At 39.5% G+C, this 18,492-nt stretch overlaps 1 protein-coding gene across 3 annotated transcripts in view; it reads left to right on the top strand.

Annotated features, from left to right (window-relative positions):
- The first annotated feature begins 4,413 nt into the window (after positions 1–4,413).
- Positions 4,414–18,492, top strand: part of NRK (Nik related kinase) — a 144,659-nt gene continuing 130,580 nt past the window's right edge. The window contains exons 1-2 of one of the 3 annotated variants that reach the window (XM_087813478.1): positions 4,414–4,790; positions 11,981–12,046. In XM_087813478.1, the coding sequence (XP_087669604.1) occupies positions 4,734–4,790; positions 11,981–12,046 (123 nt within the window). In that variant the 5' untranslated portion in view covers positions 4,414–4,733. The remainder of the gene's footprint in view (positions 4,791–11,980; positions 12,047–18,492) is intronic. The other 2 variants (XM_016206408.2, XM_016206409.2) reach the window with 2 other exon arrangements.

Here is an 18,492-nt window from a genome sequence, read left to right as displayed (position 1 = left end):
GGTCAGAAGACATATTTCATGACCTTTAGCCTAAGAAACATCAGGTGGCTTGTTGCTTTGCCCCCAGAAGTGGCGCTTTAAAAAAAAATCCAAAGGAGTGGTGGCAAGAGTGTTGGGGCTGTGGCAGAAATCCTACAGTTGCAAAGATGTCTCCATAAAGAAGGAATAAATCCTTAAGACGGTCCTTTAGCCCAGTGGTTCCCAAATGAGGTTCCTCCCTCAACAAAGACTTCATGAGTCTCTTTGAGATAAGCTGCCCTAGTTCTTCATAGATATCCTGGTAGATATTGGACCTGGAGTGTTTGCAATCACAAATGTGTGAAAATATCTTTTCAAGGAGATTGCTGTGTAACTTTATTTCACTATTCCCACCCAGGACCAGTAATGTAGACAGCAAACTTGTCTTAATAGAAGTTTGCATGATACTTATTTTTATGCATGAAATGTCAAGGTAAAGGGGAAAGAATAAATGACAGAACTTTTGGTGTGTTTAAGTGCTTAATAAATATTTAATGAAACATTTTATAAGATTCATTTTAAAGTGTCTAAACTCAGCTGGCTTGGCTCAGTGGTTGAGCATCTACCCATGAATCAGGAGATCACATGCCCAGGTTTTGGGCTCAATCCCCAGTTGGGGGCGTGCAGGAGGCAGCCGATCAGTGACTCTCTCATCATTGATGTTTTTTTCTCTCTCTCCTCTTACTCTCTGAAATCAATATAAAAAATATTTTAAAAATTAAGTGTCTAATATATATTGTGTATATATATTGTGCCAATCATAAAAGTATAAATGAAAAAGAGAAGAAAAAGTAGCTAGAATCTTTTGAATCTTTGATTTTCATAACATACATATACTCTTATGTATCTACATGTTACAATTTCTCCATAATATGATGATTAGTAATTTATATGGAAAAAAATGAATATACAGTTTTTTGTATACAAAGCTAAGAGTACTGATTTTTTAGTTCTTTTTGTAAAAAGAGTGGCTGGCTGTACAGAGGGGAGGTGCTATCAAGGGCCAAAGAGTGGAGAGATGCATACTGGCCCTCTGAGGAATCAAACCTGTACCCTTGGCACCATGTCTACAGTACACCTACCATCTGAGCTAACTGGCTGTAACCTTGCCATTTAACATCTCAGGTCTGTTAAGCACGATTGCTCAAAAACACAGCCTCCTTCAAGTCTTCACTGAATAAGGTTTGTTCTCAGCCAAAAAACTCTCTGGAAGGAATGGGAATGGATTTTAATATTTTTAAAACATTGAAAAATGCTGGGGCTTTTTTCTCTTGAACTTTCTTAAGCTTTAAATCCATTTTTCCCTGTGGGGTGATCCACTTTGTAATCTCTGCTCAGGCAGGTCACTGGCTACTCTTGGGCTATAACTGGGTTCCATTTCTTTTTATAAAGCTCTTGTTATTTCTGTTAGGAGGGCTTGAATGCTGAGAGGGGGAAAGGGGAACTGGATAGCTCAGGGGCCTAGCTAATGTCATCTGATCTCACTTACCCTGAGGCTTTTTTGAATTTGGCTCCTCTTCACACAGTCTCAAAATATGCACCGGCTCTTCAACAGTCATTGACAAGTGGGCTCTGGAGTCAGACTGCCTGAGTTGGAAGCCAGGCTCCTCCGATTACTAGCTGTGAGGCTTTAGAAAAGGTACTTCATCTCTCTGTGCTTCAGTTTCCTTGCCTATGAAATGGAGTTAATTAAAAACCTGGAAGAATTTTTGACAAAATTAAATTAGATAATATATACAAAACACATAGTCCAGAACATATAGCAAGCAATCAATAAATTTTAGCTATTAAAATAATAGCAACAAATGTTACAAAGCTCTCTGGACCTTAAGATAACAGAATGGCATGGAGGAGAAAGGGATGGAATAAATATGGGACATACAGTGTTGGCAGAGAAATTCCTTCTGGGTAAATACAATCTGATAAGTTCCTAGACTCTGGATGGACTAGAGTTATTTTTATGCAGTTTGAGACCAAGAATGAAAGAGAGAAAAAAAATAACACTTTGGAAGAGGAGGGGGGAGTGATGTTTGTGGGTTGAAGGGAAAAGAGGTAATGAAGTTGGAAAATAAGTGCCTTAGGGGACCATCTATTTACCTTCTCCTCTGCTGGCTGGACTGACCTTCTCCAAGCAGGCCACAAAAATCCCCATAATGCCAGTTCACAAAGTAGAGTTTCCATGCTCCTCTATGCTTCCTTTTTCATTGAAATTATTGATAAGTTTTAAAATGTGTGGGTTCCCTGTCACATTCTGGCCAAACACCTAAACTTCCCTTCCCTCCCCCACCATGGGGTTTCAAACCTAGTTGTGTCTAATCCCTATGGAGTCATGAAGCTGCTAGTCTCCTGCAGAACCTTGCAACTAGAGAGCCCAATGATATAACCTGGATTTTCTTCCTTTTTTTTTTTTTTTCCTGGTCTGGACTTGTGCCCTTAGACAGGCTAAAACAGTCTCTGCCATCCGGAGGGCCATGGTGCATTTTCCCACACTCTACCTTCAGCAAACCGCATTGTCCAAAAAAAAAAAAAAAAAAAAAAAGTCTTAACTTATTAACATGTCTTCCCTTTAGCAAAGAATCTCTCAGAGTTCCTTTAAGTGTTGCATATCTTGATTCCATGTCTTCATTTCTAAAACTATATGTGTTTACAAAAGCATAACTTTCTATTAACTAGCTCACCTGTTAATCTGTAGTTATGAAATGTTCCTTTTAGGTTCACATTTTGCAAGATGCAAACGTTTTACTGATCATCCAGGGATTCTTAAACTGTGCTTTAAAAGGGCAAGATTTTGTGCAGTGAAGTTGTCAAGGTTTGAATTCTTGAAAATATAATTTCTGTATGGTTTACATCACATTTGAATTAACAAAAAAAATTCGATCCAGAACTCCTTAATTTCTTTTTGTGGAAGGGTAGTAGTTGGTTTTCTCTGACCCATTAACAGAATTTTTTCTTTATTTAGAGAGACCTGGTTCCTCAGACAGGCTGTGGCGATTACAGAGCTCATTGAGTCTCGGACTTTAAGGACTGTAAAGAGGTCAAGCTAGGAAGTTGATAGAGATACGAAATAAACAAAATCCACCAATATATAGAGTATAGAAAAGTTAGAAGCATGGGTCAGAAATGGTGAGCTCCGGGTCCTTGGGAATAATTATTTAGGTAAATCTTCCTAGAGGAGGTAGAAATTTCTTAATTAAAAAAGAAAGAAAAAGGAAGCAACCCCCGCCCCCCCCCCCCGCCCCGGTCACGTTCCGACCCTGGAGTGCGGGTGCGCGAATGGTCCGTGAGCTCCAGAGAAAGTAAGCTGCTTCGGGACATTTTTCCAAAGTGCTCTTTGCAGCGCAAGTGCTTAGAATCTGTTGTAGTTTTACGCACAGATTCCTTTTCCCATAAAATCTTCAACAGGAGCCTTATTTCTCAACGGTGAATTGCGTTTGTCAGATTCTTTTAGACCGCGTCTCAGACCCCTTGCGCTTTTTGGGAGAACCGAGAACAGCCTGGGTGCGGGGGAAACGTTTTGCAACGAAAGAGCGAATGAATGAAACCCAGCCCGAAAGCGAGACCAGGAAGGACGCAGGGACTTTCTCTGTGCATTGCGAGAGCGGCAAACTGCAAATTTAAGACCCAGGGTAGCCAGGGCTTCAGAGGCTCAGTCAATCTCTCTTCACCTCCAGCACCTGTAACAGGCACGGTCCCGACTGAGCGGCCAGGACCTGGTACCAACTAAGTCCGGGCCAGAAGAGATGCGGCCTGCCTCAAGGGGACTTCACAGTGGCTGTGTTCACGATGCGGTGCCTTGGGCTAGAGGCTTTTAAAGCTGAGCTGTGGTGGCCCCGCGGAGTATTTGGTGTTCTCTATCTGCCCGCACTTGATCTCGCCTAGGTCTGATCCCTAACCCAGTGGCAAATCACTTCCTTATCTAACTTGGTGAGTCTTTGCAATAAACGGAGCAATAAAGTCAGAAGAGCAGAAAGAGAAAACAAACAACTAGAAAAGTCGCAAGTGTTTCGTGGGGAGATTGGGGAACGGGCTGTTTGAACTGTGGCAGAGCTGTGGGGCCCAGGCTGGGAGCGTTGCAGATCGGGACCGGTTTTCCGGGGCTGGCAGCTTCCTCGAAAAAGTTTCCTGTGGAACACTCGCCAGCGGGGGCGGGGGTGGCGGGCGCAGCAGTGGACATGGGAGGGGGCAGGAGGGCGGGGGAGGCCGACAGGGGCTGGCTCACAAACCGTTATAGTCCTTCAGCACCTCCCTCCAGCAGTAACCCCTCCACCCCAGCCCGCCTCCTTGCTGCGCCGCTGCCCACCTGGCGACGTGACGCTGCACCAATCCCCTTCGAGCTGTTCCCGGGGGCCGCCACCTCCTTGCACCGCCCCCCTCCTCACCCTGAAAGAGGCGCACTCTTCTGGGGCAGACACTGCGCTCTCGCCAGAGGAGCACCCCTCTAGCTTCTTGGTCTCCCAGACGGACGCGCAGGGTCTTCTCTCACCTTAGCCAAACTTGCTTTCCCGCCTCTCAAACTCCGACTTCCCTCCACTCCTAGCTCTTTTCTCTCCACTTTCCCCTTCTCTATCTCCCACACCACAAATCCCGGTCCCCCATTCCTTTCCCCCGCCCTTTCCCTTCTCCCCCCTCCCCTTTTAACTTCTTAACCACTTCGTCCTCCACACCTAGAGCGTGCCCAAATCCGTTAGTCGCCTGCTCTGGTTCAGCTCGAAGCCATGGCGGGACCTGGGGGTTGGAGGGACAAGGAGGTCACTGATCTGGGCCACTTGCCGGTGAGTAGAAGAGACTTATAGCTCCCAAAGTGCTCTCTTCTTTGGGTTCTGAACACCCGGGGAGGGGACAGACTTTCAAAAACTAGGCTAGGCTAGTACTTCGACGGGACCGCGGGTGCTGGAGGGGACTCGGAGTGCTGGCTTGCGGAAAAGGCGCCCCCTGGACACTGGAGCCGCGCCAAACTCTAGGAAAGGCAAAGGGACCGGGGATCGTGGAGGAGGGAGAATTGGTGGCGGTTATGCGGACCCTAAACAGACGGACGTTTTGTAAAAGTGGCCCGTTTTGTGTTGCTGCGCTCCTGTACCTGTCCTAGCTGGGCTCCACGAGAGGCCAAAGAGAGCAGCGAAGCATGGCTTCCTAAAAGCACTCCTCCGGATCACCCCGCCGCCCCCTCGTCGTTTCCTTCTTTCGCCAGCAGAGATGCCCACTCGCAGAATGACCTTTACTTGTAGGTGACAGCGGGCTAGAAAGTTAAAGCATTGGAGTTTCACTTCTCTCGCTTTCTAAAAGTACTTTCTAAAACCGTTTTATTCTGCCAGGGCACCGTTCCCGATTTGGTATTGCGGGAGCAAAAGAACTCGACGCTGCTTGAAGAAGTGAATTCTGCACACCGCAATTTAAAAACAAAAGTCTTTCTCTACTAGCTAACCAGATTTACCGTTTTCTCATGGTTTTCGTTTGTGGATTCTCCTTTTTCCTAATGCTCAGCTTTCTTCCAAAGTTGTAATTGATTGGTGAGCTATTATCGCCATCGTTATTACCAGACTTATTATTTTAGCAGCGCCGCTTATTCCATTGGCATCTGGTTTCTGGCAGATACTGGATCCCACCCAAATTCGTTTTTTAAGTTCTCTTTTTAGACTGGCATTTCACTCGCACCCTTTCCTGAATGCAAAGGGCCCCTGGACTCTCTGAAAGGGAATAAGCTTGCATGTGCTGGAATGATCCCCAGGCAACTATAGTTCAAGCCTGCTTGCTTTAGGAAAAGCTAAATATTAACCTTGAGGATATAGGACTATTCAAGGATGCAGTACCTCAATTTTACTCACATTTGGCATTTAATAAATGTCTCCTTGATGGTGGAAGACACTTGTCTACCTTAAAAATAGGGCATTCCCCAAGCCTCACCTCTATAATTTTACATTATAACAGTGTGGAGCAGGAGGTGATGCACGTGGATAGCATTTTAGCAAATTGCTTTTAGCCTTAAACAAACATGCTGTATTACATATATTAGCATTGTGGTTATTGATGCAGTTTTAGAAGATAAAGTCACAGAATTTTAAAAGATAAATATTTTCCATCCTACATGCACCCAGTGCATACATGAATATGGAGGCCTCAATTGGTAGTTTTCTTTCTGAACAAAACTTTCATATTCTGGCTAGACTTGCTCCCAAATAAAAGTTTTAAACCAACGAATGAAATGTTACCCTCCTCCAACATTCTCTATGTATGGTGAGAGAAAGAGACAAAAAGCAAACTAGGGCAAATATGTGAAACTGTATATGGGCAAACTGAAATAATCTCATTCTAAAATTGACTAAAGACAGGAATGGAAAGGACTTCATAGAAATGATAAAGCAAGGAATTCCAAACACAAAGAAAAAGAAGAAAAGGTTTTATTGCCACACACACACAAAATGGGGGGAAATGGCCCAGACTAGCTGACCCGGTCATGGCCCCAGGACATAAGAACTTGGTGAGAGCGGAGGAGATAAGGAGAAAGGCTGCAATCTTTACATTGCAGTCCAGTGGAATATTACTTTTCTGTGGGTTAGTGGTGGTGTGGAGGGAGAAAGACAAGGTTGTTTTTAATGTAGGAGTAGGGATAAGACACAAAACCAAGCATAGATGCTTGTCCTTGTTTTACAGACTTCATGAAAGCCTCATAAAGTCCTTAACTTCTAACAATTTCTAAATTTTTATTATACAGGAGTAATTTTATAACTTATTGTGAAGGTCTTAATTATCTGAACAAATTATGCATAATTATTCCCCCTTCCCAAACATCCAGCTCTAAACCCTAAGAAATCTAACAGAAAAGTGGCACCCCTTTTACAATTTCTTTTATGTCAAATTTTTAGAGATGTGAAAAGTTCACTGTTGCTTTGGTCACTGGAGCATTATTTTTTAGTGATTTGGGGTTTCTTTGCATTTGACTTATTTCCTGAATCTCTGAAGAAGTAAAAGTAAATAAAAAGGTCAAGCAACATCTAAGTTAGCTCTTTGGAAATTTGCATTTTGTTGAAAAGTAAAGATGATAAAGCAAGCAAAGAAATCTGCATGTGATGGGAACTCTTTCGATAACTACCCTCAACAGGATATATATGAAGGTTAGAAACTTGGCATCTGTCAACACCAAGTATACCAATTTGGCAACTATCATATAATGAGGGGTGATTCAGACCTTAGAGTTTCACATTGAGAAAAAAAAATCTTGCAGAATATAGAATAATTAAAAATGGGGTCTAGATTAAGATTGATATACATGTCCTTTGTTGGGCTGGCCAGCTAAATGACCAGAGGCCACAGAACCTTAAAAGAGGTCACTCTTGCTGTGCAAATTGAGATTTAAAGAAAGTAGTGGAAGGTTATTTTGTATTTTTGTTATTACATAAATATTATTTTAAAACTTAAAATAGTAAGCAAGAATGAAAACTGGGGAAGCAAGAGAGGGGCTCTGGAATTGCATAACTCTTTTTTTTTCGTGGTACACTAAAGTTAGAGACATAACAGAACCAATATAATAAGCAAAAAATGACAAGTCAATTACATTTTAGTTTGTTAATTATTGGGTTGCTGTAATTTTCCTGCATTGACTATTGAATAAATATCTCCTATAGGTGACAAAACAAAATATTACAGAGATTTGTGGTTTGTGCTTCCTTTTTGAAAAACAAATGTCAATGCCTTATGTTTATATGTGTGTGTGTATGCATTTTTTTCCACCTTGCTTGCCAGCAATACTTGGTGTTCTGTCTATCTATCATCTATCTATCTATCTATCTATCTATCTATCTATCTATCTATCTATCTATCATCTATCATCTATCTATATCTATCTATCTATCTATCATCTATCTATCTATCTATCATCTATCATCTATCTATCTATCATCTATCTATATCTATGTATCATCTATCTATCATCTATCTATCATCTATCTACCTATCATTGTCTATCTATCATCTATCATCTATCATCATCTATCATCTATCTATATCTATCATCTATCATCTATCTATATCATCATCTCTCTATTTTTTTTTCTTAATATGTTTATGTCACTCAATCCTTGGGACTGGAAACTATTTATTCATCTCCAAATCTGGCATGTCTTCACTATGACAGTCGTCTTTGCCTTATGTGCCCAGCATGGTAATGACATTCCTCACGGCTGTGGCCTTGGTATTTGACACTGCCATGTGTAGTCCTAATCTATATTGGGGTCAGAATTAGACAGGCCTGGAGGACAGTAGTGGCAAAGGTGATCTGAAATAACACATGATCCAAAAACTGTATTTGAATTATATTAGATTTATATTTAAATATAAATGCCAGCTTTCCCAGTCTTCCACCACCCAGACCAAACCTGTTTTCCATGCTCAGTCATCAGAACATTTCCACTTTAGCAAGTCCCTTAGTCTCCTGTTTTGAAGCAGTTTTACTTTCTTATCCGCAAGGATTGAAACATTCAGGATATCCTCCATTACATATTCTAGAGCATCACCTCAGCATGACACTGTATTTCAATCTATTTTCTCAGTCTTCTTTTCTAGTTTCTAGAACAGTGGGTTTTATGTTAATGCACAAGAATGCTGCACAAGAGTCATCTGGGAATCTTAGAACTCATCCCCAGAAATTCCAGTTTCATAATTCCATGGTAGGGACAAGGGAATCTGTGTATTTTAAATAAAATTCCCTAAATGACTCTCATGTATTGAGAGTCTGTGTAGTCCACAGTTTGAGAAACACTGGTCTAGAAGAAGAGATTATTTTTCTAAGTTTTCAACTTGAATTGTGAAGCCCATTCCTCCAACTATCTTTGAAACTCACTCTGGCACTTATAGTGTTATATCTGCTATTTTCACATTCTCTCTCCATAAAGACTTTTCATAAAATTGCTATATTTAATATTTAAAACAAAAGAAAGAAAGCCTCTGCTATTCCTTTTAGGTACTGCGCAATCTCTTTCCTTCCTGTAGCTCTCTGACTACTGGAATATGTTCTCTGGGTTTGCTTCATTACTGCACTAAACCTGAAATTTATTGCTACCCTTATTGAGCATTTAATGGCTACCTTTTTTTATTAATTTAATTTCTGCCTTATTTGGTTCTGTCAATCAGCCTCTGCTTCTGAGTCTCTTCCATAACCAGTAAACACTGCCTTCTAGTGGTTCTTTTTCTTCCTGTTACCCCCACCCCTGCCCTTAGTAAAATTATCCATCAAAGTGCTTTTTCTTTCCCCCTCTGCTTGAATCCAGAAGACAGAAACAAATCTCCCAAGTACTAGATATGCAACCAGTCTAGGACTTTGAAATTGTAACAGATAATGTACATAAATAGAAAAATCCAGCAAAATATAAAGTATTTGCCAAACATTATGTGGTTCAAAAATGTTATAGAAATTTGAAAAACTTTTACAAATTGGGGTTTCTTGATTACTAAACTTTTTTTCACCAAATGGAACACCAAAGCATACTGAACGACCAAATAATCTCCAAATTGATATAGCAGTCATAGATATAAGGATCTTTCCTCTTCTGGTTTTCTTGGCGTTGTAGAGCAGAGGAGAGGACCAAGTAATTGTGGAAACCCCTCTGACATAGACCTTTTTAATTTCACAGTGACCAAAAAAAAAAAGTTTCTTTTATAATTCTCCCTTCCTTTGGGACCCAGAATAAACGTTTTTTCTAACTATAATTAAGTGGAAAATTTGATATAAGAAAGTGAGTAATATTACCCTAGTAATTAACATAGTTCTTTTTTCCCAGTTTGACGATCATTTAGTCTTGAAAGATGCAGTGTGAAAATGGGGAATGAAAAAATATTGCATAAAACTAAATACTCTTAGAATAGATGGATATTATGCTGAGATGTCTTTAAGAACAAAAGAAAACTTTAAAAAACTTTTTTATTAAATGTGGGTATGAGGAGAATTAAGATGTTTTGGTCATTTGTGAGCAGGACAAATTTTCTATACAACATGAGTACAAATAAGACCAACAAGAATTCTACAGGCATTTTATTGTCCCTGTCCATTTCCTTGGTGTCTTTTCTTTAGTAATTAGATGCCTGAATTCAAAATTTATGAGCAAGATACTTATGTCATTGAAAGGTAGAAAAAGGATTTTAAAAATTTAAGATATGCTCAAAGATACAGAAATAAAGTTCAATTATTCAACAATTCTCGAATATATGGTATCTTTTTCAGCTAAAATGCAACCTTAACTATAAAAAAGTATGGTTTACCAATACTAATCAGTTAGCATATTTGATTTTTTTGACAGATGGCCAGATGCTCTTTCTCCAAAATTGATAATTTCTAATATAAATCCTTCATTGATATCCTTCAAAGAAATATGCTACAGTAATAAAATCTTAAAGCTGGACCTTAGGAACTCCTTTGTTGGTTAACTTTTTCCCATAAATATTTCAGTGAGTTATAATAGCAGTGATACCCTTAATATCAAGGCCACTATAACAATATATATTTACTTCTCTTGAATCCTCAAATTTACTATTTCAAGTAACTTTTGAATTTTCATTGGGAGTACATTCATTGAACTATTTGTTTATAATGATACAGTGCACATTGTGACATTGATTTTGATGATGATTTTAATAAAGTAGGCTGCTGTTTTCTCTAACAACAGTTGTATCAATCCAGTGGCATCATCTGGACTTTAGAATGTTGGAATCTGATTTTTTTCTTATAGGATTTTACAGCTAGAGCTGGAAAATCACCTAACACAGCACCTTCATTTTATATATGTGAAGAAGTAAGTCCTGAAGAAAATAAATAACTTACCCAGAGTTATATAGTTAATTAATGGCAGAGCTAGGGCTAAAACTCCAGCCTCCTGACTCTATCTGGTTGAATACTTGTTGACTGAAGTAATCTCAGAGCTGTGTAATTTTCCTATGACAGTTTTGCTGGATTGCACAAATATCACATCAGTTTTAAGGAGTCTATAATTTCAGTACATACATTGCATAAACTCAATAGTTTTTCTGTGTAGCTCACATTTGTCACAGTAATAAAAATGTTTTCAAACAAGGCTAAACAAAGTTTGTATATATAAAATGTGCTTTCTATAAGGCACATGAATTTCCAAGAATTTGTCAACACTGCTACCATTTTTTGTATAAACTGGCATATATTCATACCTCATAAAATTTTTGATAAAATAGCAAAATAAGATGCTAGACTAAAAGTTTAAGTAGGGATAATTTTTTTAAATCATGTTTTGTGGTGAACAAGAAAGGGATATCCATATTTTAAGGTAAGAAAATAATGTTCAAGGATGAATATGGAAGCCTCAGGAATTTACCCATACACATGTTATATTTTGTCTTCTATGGTGCCATATTTAGGCTTAAGACAAAGAAAATATTAGTGAATTTGTGCCATAAAATGATATGCAAAGATCAGTTTAAAAACAAACAAAACCCACTTTGCCAATTTTTTAAAAGTGATGAACTTTTAATGCCATAATCTTGCTTTGTTATTCATATTTAGAGATGATCTTCTTTCTTAAGAATTACTGTTATTTGCATAAGCTACCTAGATTTTATATCCAATATGTACTCATCATTGCTGTAACTTAAACATTCTGCTTGTCTGATCAGCACCAAAAAAATGGATATTAGAAGAGCATTTCAATTGCAAGTAAATGAACTTATTTCTATTTTAATGTTTTGTCTAACTATATTATGCATATATCTCAACTACACATAATTGTATGCATTTTGCAGTTTAATGATACAATTACTATTCCTTTGTTATAAATGACTACACTTAGTCCAGGGAGATAGTGATGTCTTTTTTTTTTTTTCGGGTAAATGACACTTTGGTTTTTCCCATTCTAAGGGAGCAAGGCAGATTGGAAATACCATTCTAGATAGTTGAATCCTCGCTTATTTTCCCAAGATGGTTGACAATTTTTGTTCTACATGTTTTCAGGATCCAACTGGAATATTCTCCCTGGATAAAACCATTGGCCTTGGTACTTATGGCAGAATCTATTTGGTAAGTGGAAATAGATTATATATTCATTCTCACTCTTCTAATAGCAAGAGCGGTTGCAAGGCAAAATCCTACACTGCAAATCATATAATGCCAAAACAAAACATTTCACTTTAAGAAATGAATCAAATTAAGATAGTTCAGTGACACCTGTGACAATTATTACAAAAGGAATGGATTTTCAATCTACAATGAACCAACCAACCAAACATAAGATCTAAAAATTATTAGCAGAGAATTAATAAAATCACCAATCGAAAAGGAAACTAATTCAAATAAGATGTACCCAAATAAACATATCACTTGTTTTATATTATACCTCCACACCATTCTAATTAATCACATTCAAGTTTTAAACTGAATGTTATAAAAAGGAAGGTGTCCATAGCATTCAATATCATATGGTGTACATGAGTGTGCACATGTGTGTGACAGAGTTTGCCCAAGAACCTAACAAGAAAAACTGCATTTATTTAGTGATTATTTATTAAGCACAAAGCATGTGCCAGGCACTGTGATAGTCTCTGGAGATAAAATGATGAAAAAACAGACGGTGCCTGTTCTCTGGGGCTTATGGTCTAGCAATGTGTAAGTGATTAAATGTGAGTATGATGTGTGTGGTGGCTGGGGGAGGCACATATATAAGTAAGCACACAAATAAATTACTATATAATTGCAGTTGTAATATATTCTCTGTAAGAAAATTCCTACTAATATAAAAGCATCCAACAGGAGAGCTTGTTTTAGATTGGAGGGTAACATTGACCTCCTTGGGGAAGGGCTAGGTATACTGATACCAGCAAAAGCCACATTTTGGAAGATGATCTTGATGCACTCTAAGCAGAAGCAAGGCAGTGTTAAAGGCTGGGTTGGAGTTGGGTGTGCTTTAGTAGCACCATCACCTTGATCAGGTGCCCTTCCCCCACTCTCTAATATGAGGAATACACATTTTCTCAATATTGTGTAAGTTTATGTAAAAATACAGTATTCCCTTTTCCAAGGCCTCTCCCTCAAAATTCATATCACTGTCCCTAAGTTGACCCTTACTGTAGACTGACCACAGGTCCTCTATATTAGGGTTGTGTAGAAGTGTACAGGTCCATCAGAAGGGATTTCTTTCTGGTTCATACAAGGGTGCCCTATACTTGTCAAGCCTTGTAGCTTTAGGGCTGCTGCTTCCTAGAAAGGTTTTTTGTTTTTTGTTTTTTGTTTTTAATTTATCTACCCAGGTTGGGATAGAGGGAATCTTTAAAATTTGCACAAAAGTGCCTATAGCATAGAAGTTAAGTAGTGGGAGGGAAAAGATTGTGGAAGGATCCTAAAAGCAGAAAGAACCTTGGTGAGTACTGGGAGTAGAGAGAATGCCAATATATATTTTTTAATATATCTTCATTGATTTCAGAGCGAGGAAAGGAAGGGGGAGAGAGAGAGAAACATCAATGATGAGAAAGACATTGATCGGCTGCAGCCCACAACCTGGGCATGTGCCCTGACCAGGAATCAAACCCCGATAGCCTGGATCCTAGGTCGACACTTAACTGCTGAGCCACACCCGGCTGGGCGGGGATGCCAATATTAATTACAAACATTTTTTCAAACCATTTTGTCCCTCTCTATTAACAGAACCAGTGAACTATAGAAAGGGATGTTATGTGGATACAAATACATTATTCATATTACCTCAGTTGCATCACAGACTGAATGGTTAGTTAACATTTGTGTGATCTAGGTAAAATTTGCCAAGTTGTGCATAAATACCTACACCTTATATATACAAGTTCCTCTTCTTTACAGCACATTTATAATCTCCATGGATCTATACACATTTTAATCCTGAGGGGTGTGTGTGTGTGTGTGTGTGTGTGTGTGTGTGTGTGTGTGTGTGAATTCTTGTTTTGATTTGAAGGTATGGAGCTCTTTACATCACTGTATCTTAAGAATAAAAATATCGCTTATATATGGTAAAAAGCAAAGGTAAGATTAGATAATACAAAAAGATGGTTTCTCATCATCAATCATCAGAACTGTGATGCCATTAAAACAAGAAAAATGAAGAGGGTAAAAAGGTGAGTTGTGCATGATAATTTTTTTAACTAGGGTTTATTGAGGTATACAGCTGGTCCTCTAAGATCATTTCATTCAATGTCATTTCACTATAATGTTGATGAGATGCCATAGGAACTTGACTCTTGTTTATATCAATTAGCCTATGGTAAAATTGGTTTCCATTATAGTACATAGTTTCATCTAAAGTTGGAAAGCCTATCAATATTAAGTGAGTACTTACTGCAGTTTGTATTCAGTAAAATTTACCACTTTAAGTGCACAATTTTAGATGTTTGGATACATTCAGTTATGTAAGCACAGAATGAAGATTTTTCAATATACATCTTAAGTTACACAGTATAGACCTTCAAGTAATATTCTACTTGAAACAATATCCATGCTTCACTAAAGTCTTTCATATATCAATCATAGTTACGTTAGTTTTCTGTTTTATACTTTGAATATTCAAGTTATCTATAAGGCTGGTCATATTGATTGCTTTGTTTGTTGAGAGTGGACTTTTTCCCTTGCTTTTTGTATCTCAGATTTTTTGTTTGTTTGAATGACAGACATTATATGTAGAACAGTAGTTATGCCTGGAAATGGTCACTCTTTTTCTGTTAGGATGTTAATATCAGAGGTTGAGTCAATCTAATAATATGAGCTATGTTTTGGTTATGTTGTTGCTAAGTTTACCACTAGCTTCAAATTCCTCTGTTACCTTGTACTTAGCATGAAGGTTGGTTTGCTGAATGTGTTTCCTCAATATTCCCACTCTACCTGCAGTTTTAGACCTTCCCTATGCATCTGTACCTGAGAGATTCTCCATGTTCTTGTGCTTCCCCTAGTGGTATTCTGCTATTGCTTTCATGTTAAGCTTGAAAACATAGTGGTGTGGGATGGGGAGACGTTCCCTGTTTTCCTGATTCAGCTTCAGTCATAGGCAGATCTTGTGCCTTTCGGTCATGGAAGTTGGGCTTTATTAGTTATCTTGATCTTCTGCTACTGGTAGGACACTTCTAAATGGTCTGGTCACAGTACTAATTCCTGCCCCTCCCCCAGAAGTAGAGGACTTATTTTTTTTTTACATTTTCCACAGCTCCACCCTGGAAGGGGGAACAGGGTTTGCTGCCCTTCCCCCAGAGCTTGTATTCCTTGAGGGGGAAGGAATTGGACATGGTTGTATGCTTCTTCTACTGTGATGGCTTCTGCTCTCCACCAGATCATTTCTATAAATCCATAGAGAATAGGCTGCAAGTGTGTGTAAATTCTTTTTGTGTCTGTGGCTCCCAAGGGTACTGTGCTCTCATGTTAGCCCATACTTGGCCTTTAGCAGTTCATAAAAATTTAGCTGAATTATTTGTACCAGGTACTATGGTTACCCTTTCTTCCCCCTGCAGCCACAGTTGAGCCAGTGCTCATGTCCCATCTCTCCTTGCAGGTGCTTGTCTTTCTTCATAATTCAGGCTGGTTGGTTTCCTTGAGACTTCTTTGTGGGTTCAGGGTAAAATTATGATTTTGTAGATTATTTAGCTTTTTTGCTGTTAGGGTAGAAATTGCACTCTTTCTAGCTTTCCATACCCAGAAGTCCATGTCAGTTCCTTGTAACTAAGTAATTAAATCTTCATGAAGCATCTACCATATGCTAGATCCTGCACACATTTATAATTCCTAAGAATTTTACATGTGCCTATTCAGATCCAGTGATAGAGAACACCTTCTGCCATCAGATCTTCAAAGTAGAAATATCTGTGTTACAGAAGGTAGATGATTGCATACATGTTATTTACATTAGATAGATTTTCCTTTCTCACTCATTGTTGTGACCTCTTTTTATCTACTCCAAGTTCATTTCCTTCTGTAAAAAATTTTGGGATGGTAGGACTATTCATCATAACTTTCATGGAAAACAATTTTTAGGATGGAGTAAACACTTTAAAATGTTCTTGTTCTTTACACCAATAATCCCACTTTTGGAAATATATGATAAACACCAAATATATAGAAGAAGTATAAAGATATCCATTTAGCAGAGAGGTAGAATATTGTGGTGAAATAAAGGGCGTACATTTGAACCAGGCAGACTGCATCACTGCTTATTTGGCCATTAATAAGCTATGAACTTGAGCAAGTCACTTAACCTCTGAGTATAAACTTCCTGATTTATAAATGGAGCTAAATTATACCTACCTTGCAATATTTGATAAAATTTAGAAATGATGCATATAAAATAATTCACACATTGTAGACATTTTTAAAAAATTTATCTTTATTGTTGAAAGTATTACAGGTGTTCCATTTTCCCCCCAATTGACCCCCTCCACTTCGCCTCCACCCCCTTCCAGGTCTTCACCCCGTTATTGACCGTGTCCATGGGTTATGCATATATGCATATACCTTCTTTGGTTAATCTCTTGCCGCCCTCCACCCCCCTTCCCTCTTTTCTCTGAAATATGATCGTCTGTTGCATGCATCAATGTCTCTTGATCTATTTAGTTCATCACATTCTTTTGTTCATTAGCTTCTTCTTAAAGAAGACCCTTCCACATTTCCTGTAGTGCAGGTCTGGTGGTGATGAGCTCCTTTAGCTTTTTCTTATCTGTGAAGCTCTTTATCTGACCTTCAGTTCTAAATGATAGCTTTGCTGGGTAGAGAAATCTTGGTTGTAGTTCCATGTTTTTCATCACTTTGAATATTTCTTGCCACTCCTTTCTGGCCTGCGAAGATTTTGTTAAGAAATCAGCTGACAGTCATATGGGTGCTCCCTTGTAGGTAACTAACTGCTTTCCTCTTGCTGCTTTTAAGATTCTCTCTTTGTCTTTAACCTCTGGCATTTTAATTATGATGTGTCTTGCTGTGTACCTCTTTGGGTTCCTCTTGTTTGGGACCTTATGTGCTTCCTGGACTTGTAAGTCTATTTCTTTCCCCAGGTAGGGGAAGTTTTCTGTAATTATTTTTTCAAATAGGTTTTCAATTTCTTGCTCTCTTTCTTCCCCTTCTGGGACCCCAATAATACGAATGTTGGGCCTCTTGAAGTTGTCCCAAAGGCTCCTTATACTATCTTCATATTTCTGGATTCTTTTTTGTTATTGCTCTTCTGGTTGTGTGTTTTTTGTTTCCTCATGTTCCAAATTGCTGATTTGATTCTCGGAGTCCTCTGCTCTACTGTTGATTTTCTGTAAAAAGTATTCTTCCTTTCAGTTTCTGTAGCCTTCATTTCAAATTGGTACTTTATTGTCATCAATTTTCTCAATTGTTTTCGTAATACTCTTACTAATATGGTTGAGCATCCTTATAAACAAAATTCTGAACTCTGTATCTGTTAGCTTGCTTGGGTCTATTTCATTTATTTCCTCCTCTAGAGATTTCTTCTGTTCTTTCCTTTGTGACATGTGTCTTTGCCTCCACATTATGGCTGCTTCCAGGTGTTTGTTTCTATGTATTAGGTAGAGCTGCTATGTCTCCTGGAATTTGTAGAGTGGCTTTGTGTAGTGGGTGTCCTGTAGGGTCCCATGGCTCAGCCTCCCCAGTCACCTGAGCTGGGCCTTCTAGGTGCTCCCCTGTGTGGGCTGTGCACTGTCCTGTTGTAATTGAGCCTTGGTTGCTGTTGGCATCACTGGGAGGAATTGACCCCTAGGCCAATCAGCTGTGAGGACCAGCTGCAACCACAGCCAAAGAGCTGCTGAGCTGGAGACACCCCTATGGAGCAGGATTTACTTCAGTGGAGCTTTGGTGTTCACCAAGTGCGTCCCTTGAGTATGTCACTCGTGGATGTGGTAGGGTTGTAATCCAGCATGGTTGAGTCTGACCAGCAGGTGCACTATCTCTGGGACCTTCTGGGACGTGCAAAGTCAGCCTCTACCAGTGTCTTGCTCAGGACCACTCAGCATGAGCTACACAGCAAACCATAGTTGGCTGCTACTTGGGCTGGGCTTGGAGGTGCCCAGGAGAAGCCAAGCTATGAGCCAATGCAGCTGCCACTAGTGCCAGGCCTGGAGCCGCTTATCAAGCCATATGGGGCCAGCTGCTGCTTGTTTGAGAGATTTTAGGAAAGTCCTAAGCATGAGGCTTGAGAGGTCACTTGCACAGAAAAGCCCCTGGAAATGGCCCGGATGAGCCTGCAATGGGGAGGGGCGGGGCCTCCAGGAGTCACTGGGGTGGAGCGAAAGGTGTGAGTCGGGTGCTGGAGATTCGAATATGGCTCCTGTCTGCTGGCTGTGTGCGGGGAAGACTCGCCAAAGAAGCAATGGCCTTTGCCAGTTCTGCCTGGGAGAAAGCCACCCCTCCAGCTCTCGCCCGGATTTCAGGCAGGTTAGTTCCTCCCCGAGTGTCCCGGGTCCTTTCAGGCCGCTGCCCGGCGCTGGGCTCAGAGGGAGCGCGTCCTAGTAAGTCCGCGCGCGCGG

This window comes from Miniopterus natalensis, chromosome X, assembly GCF_054644295.1.
Source record: "Miniopterus natalensis isolate mMinNat1 chromosome X, mMinNat1.hap1, whole genome shotgun sequence".
Lineage (NCBI taxonomy): Eukaryota > Metazoa > Chordata > Mammalia > Chiroptera > Miniopteridae > Miniopterus > Miniopterus natalensis.
This window is presented reverse-complemented; position numbering and strand designations above follow the sequence as displayed.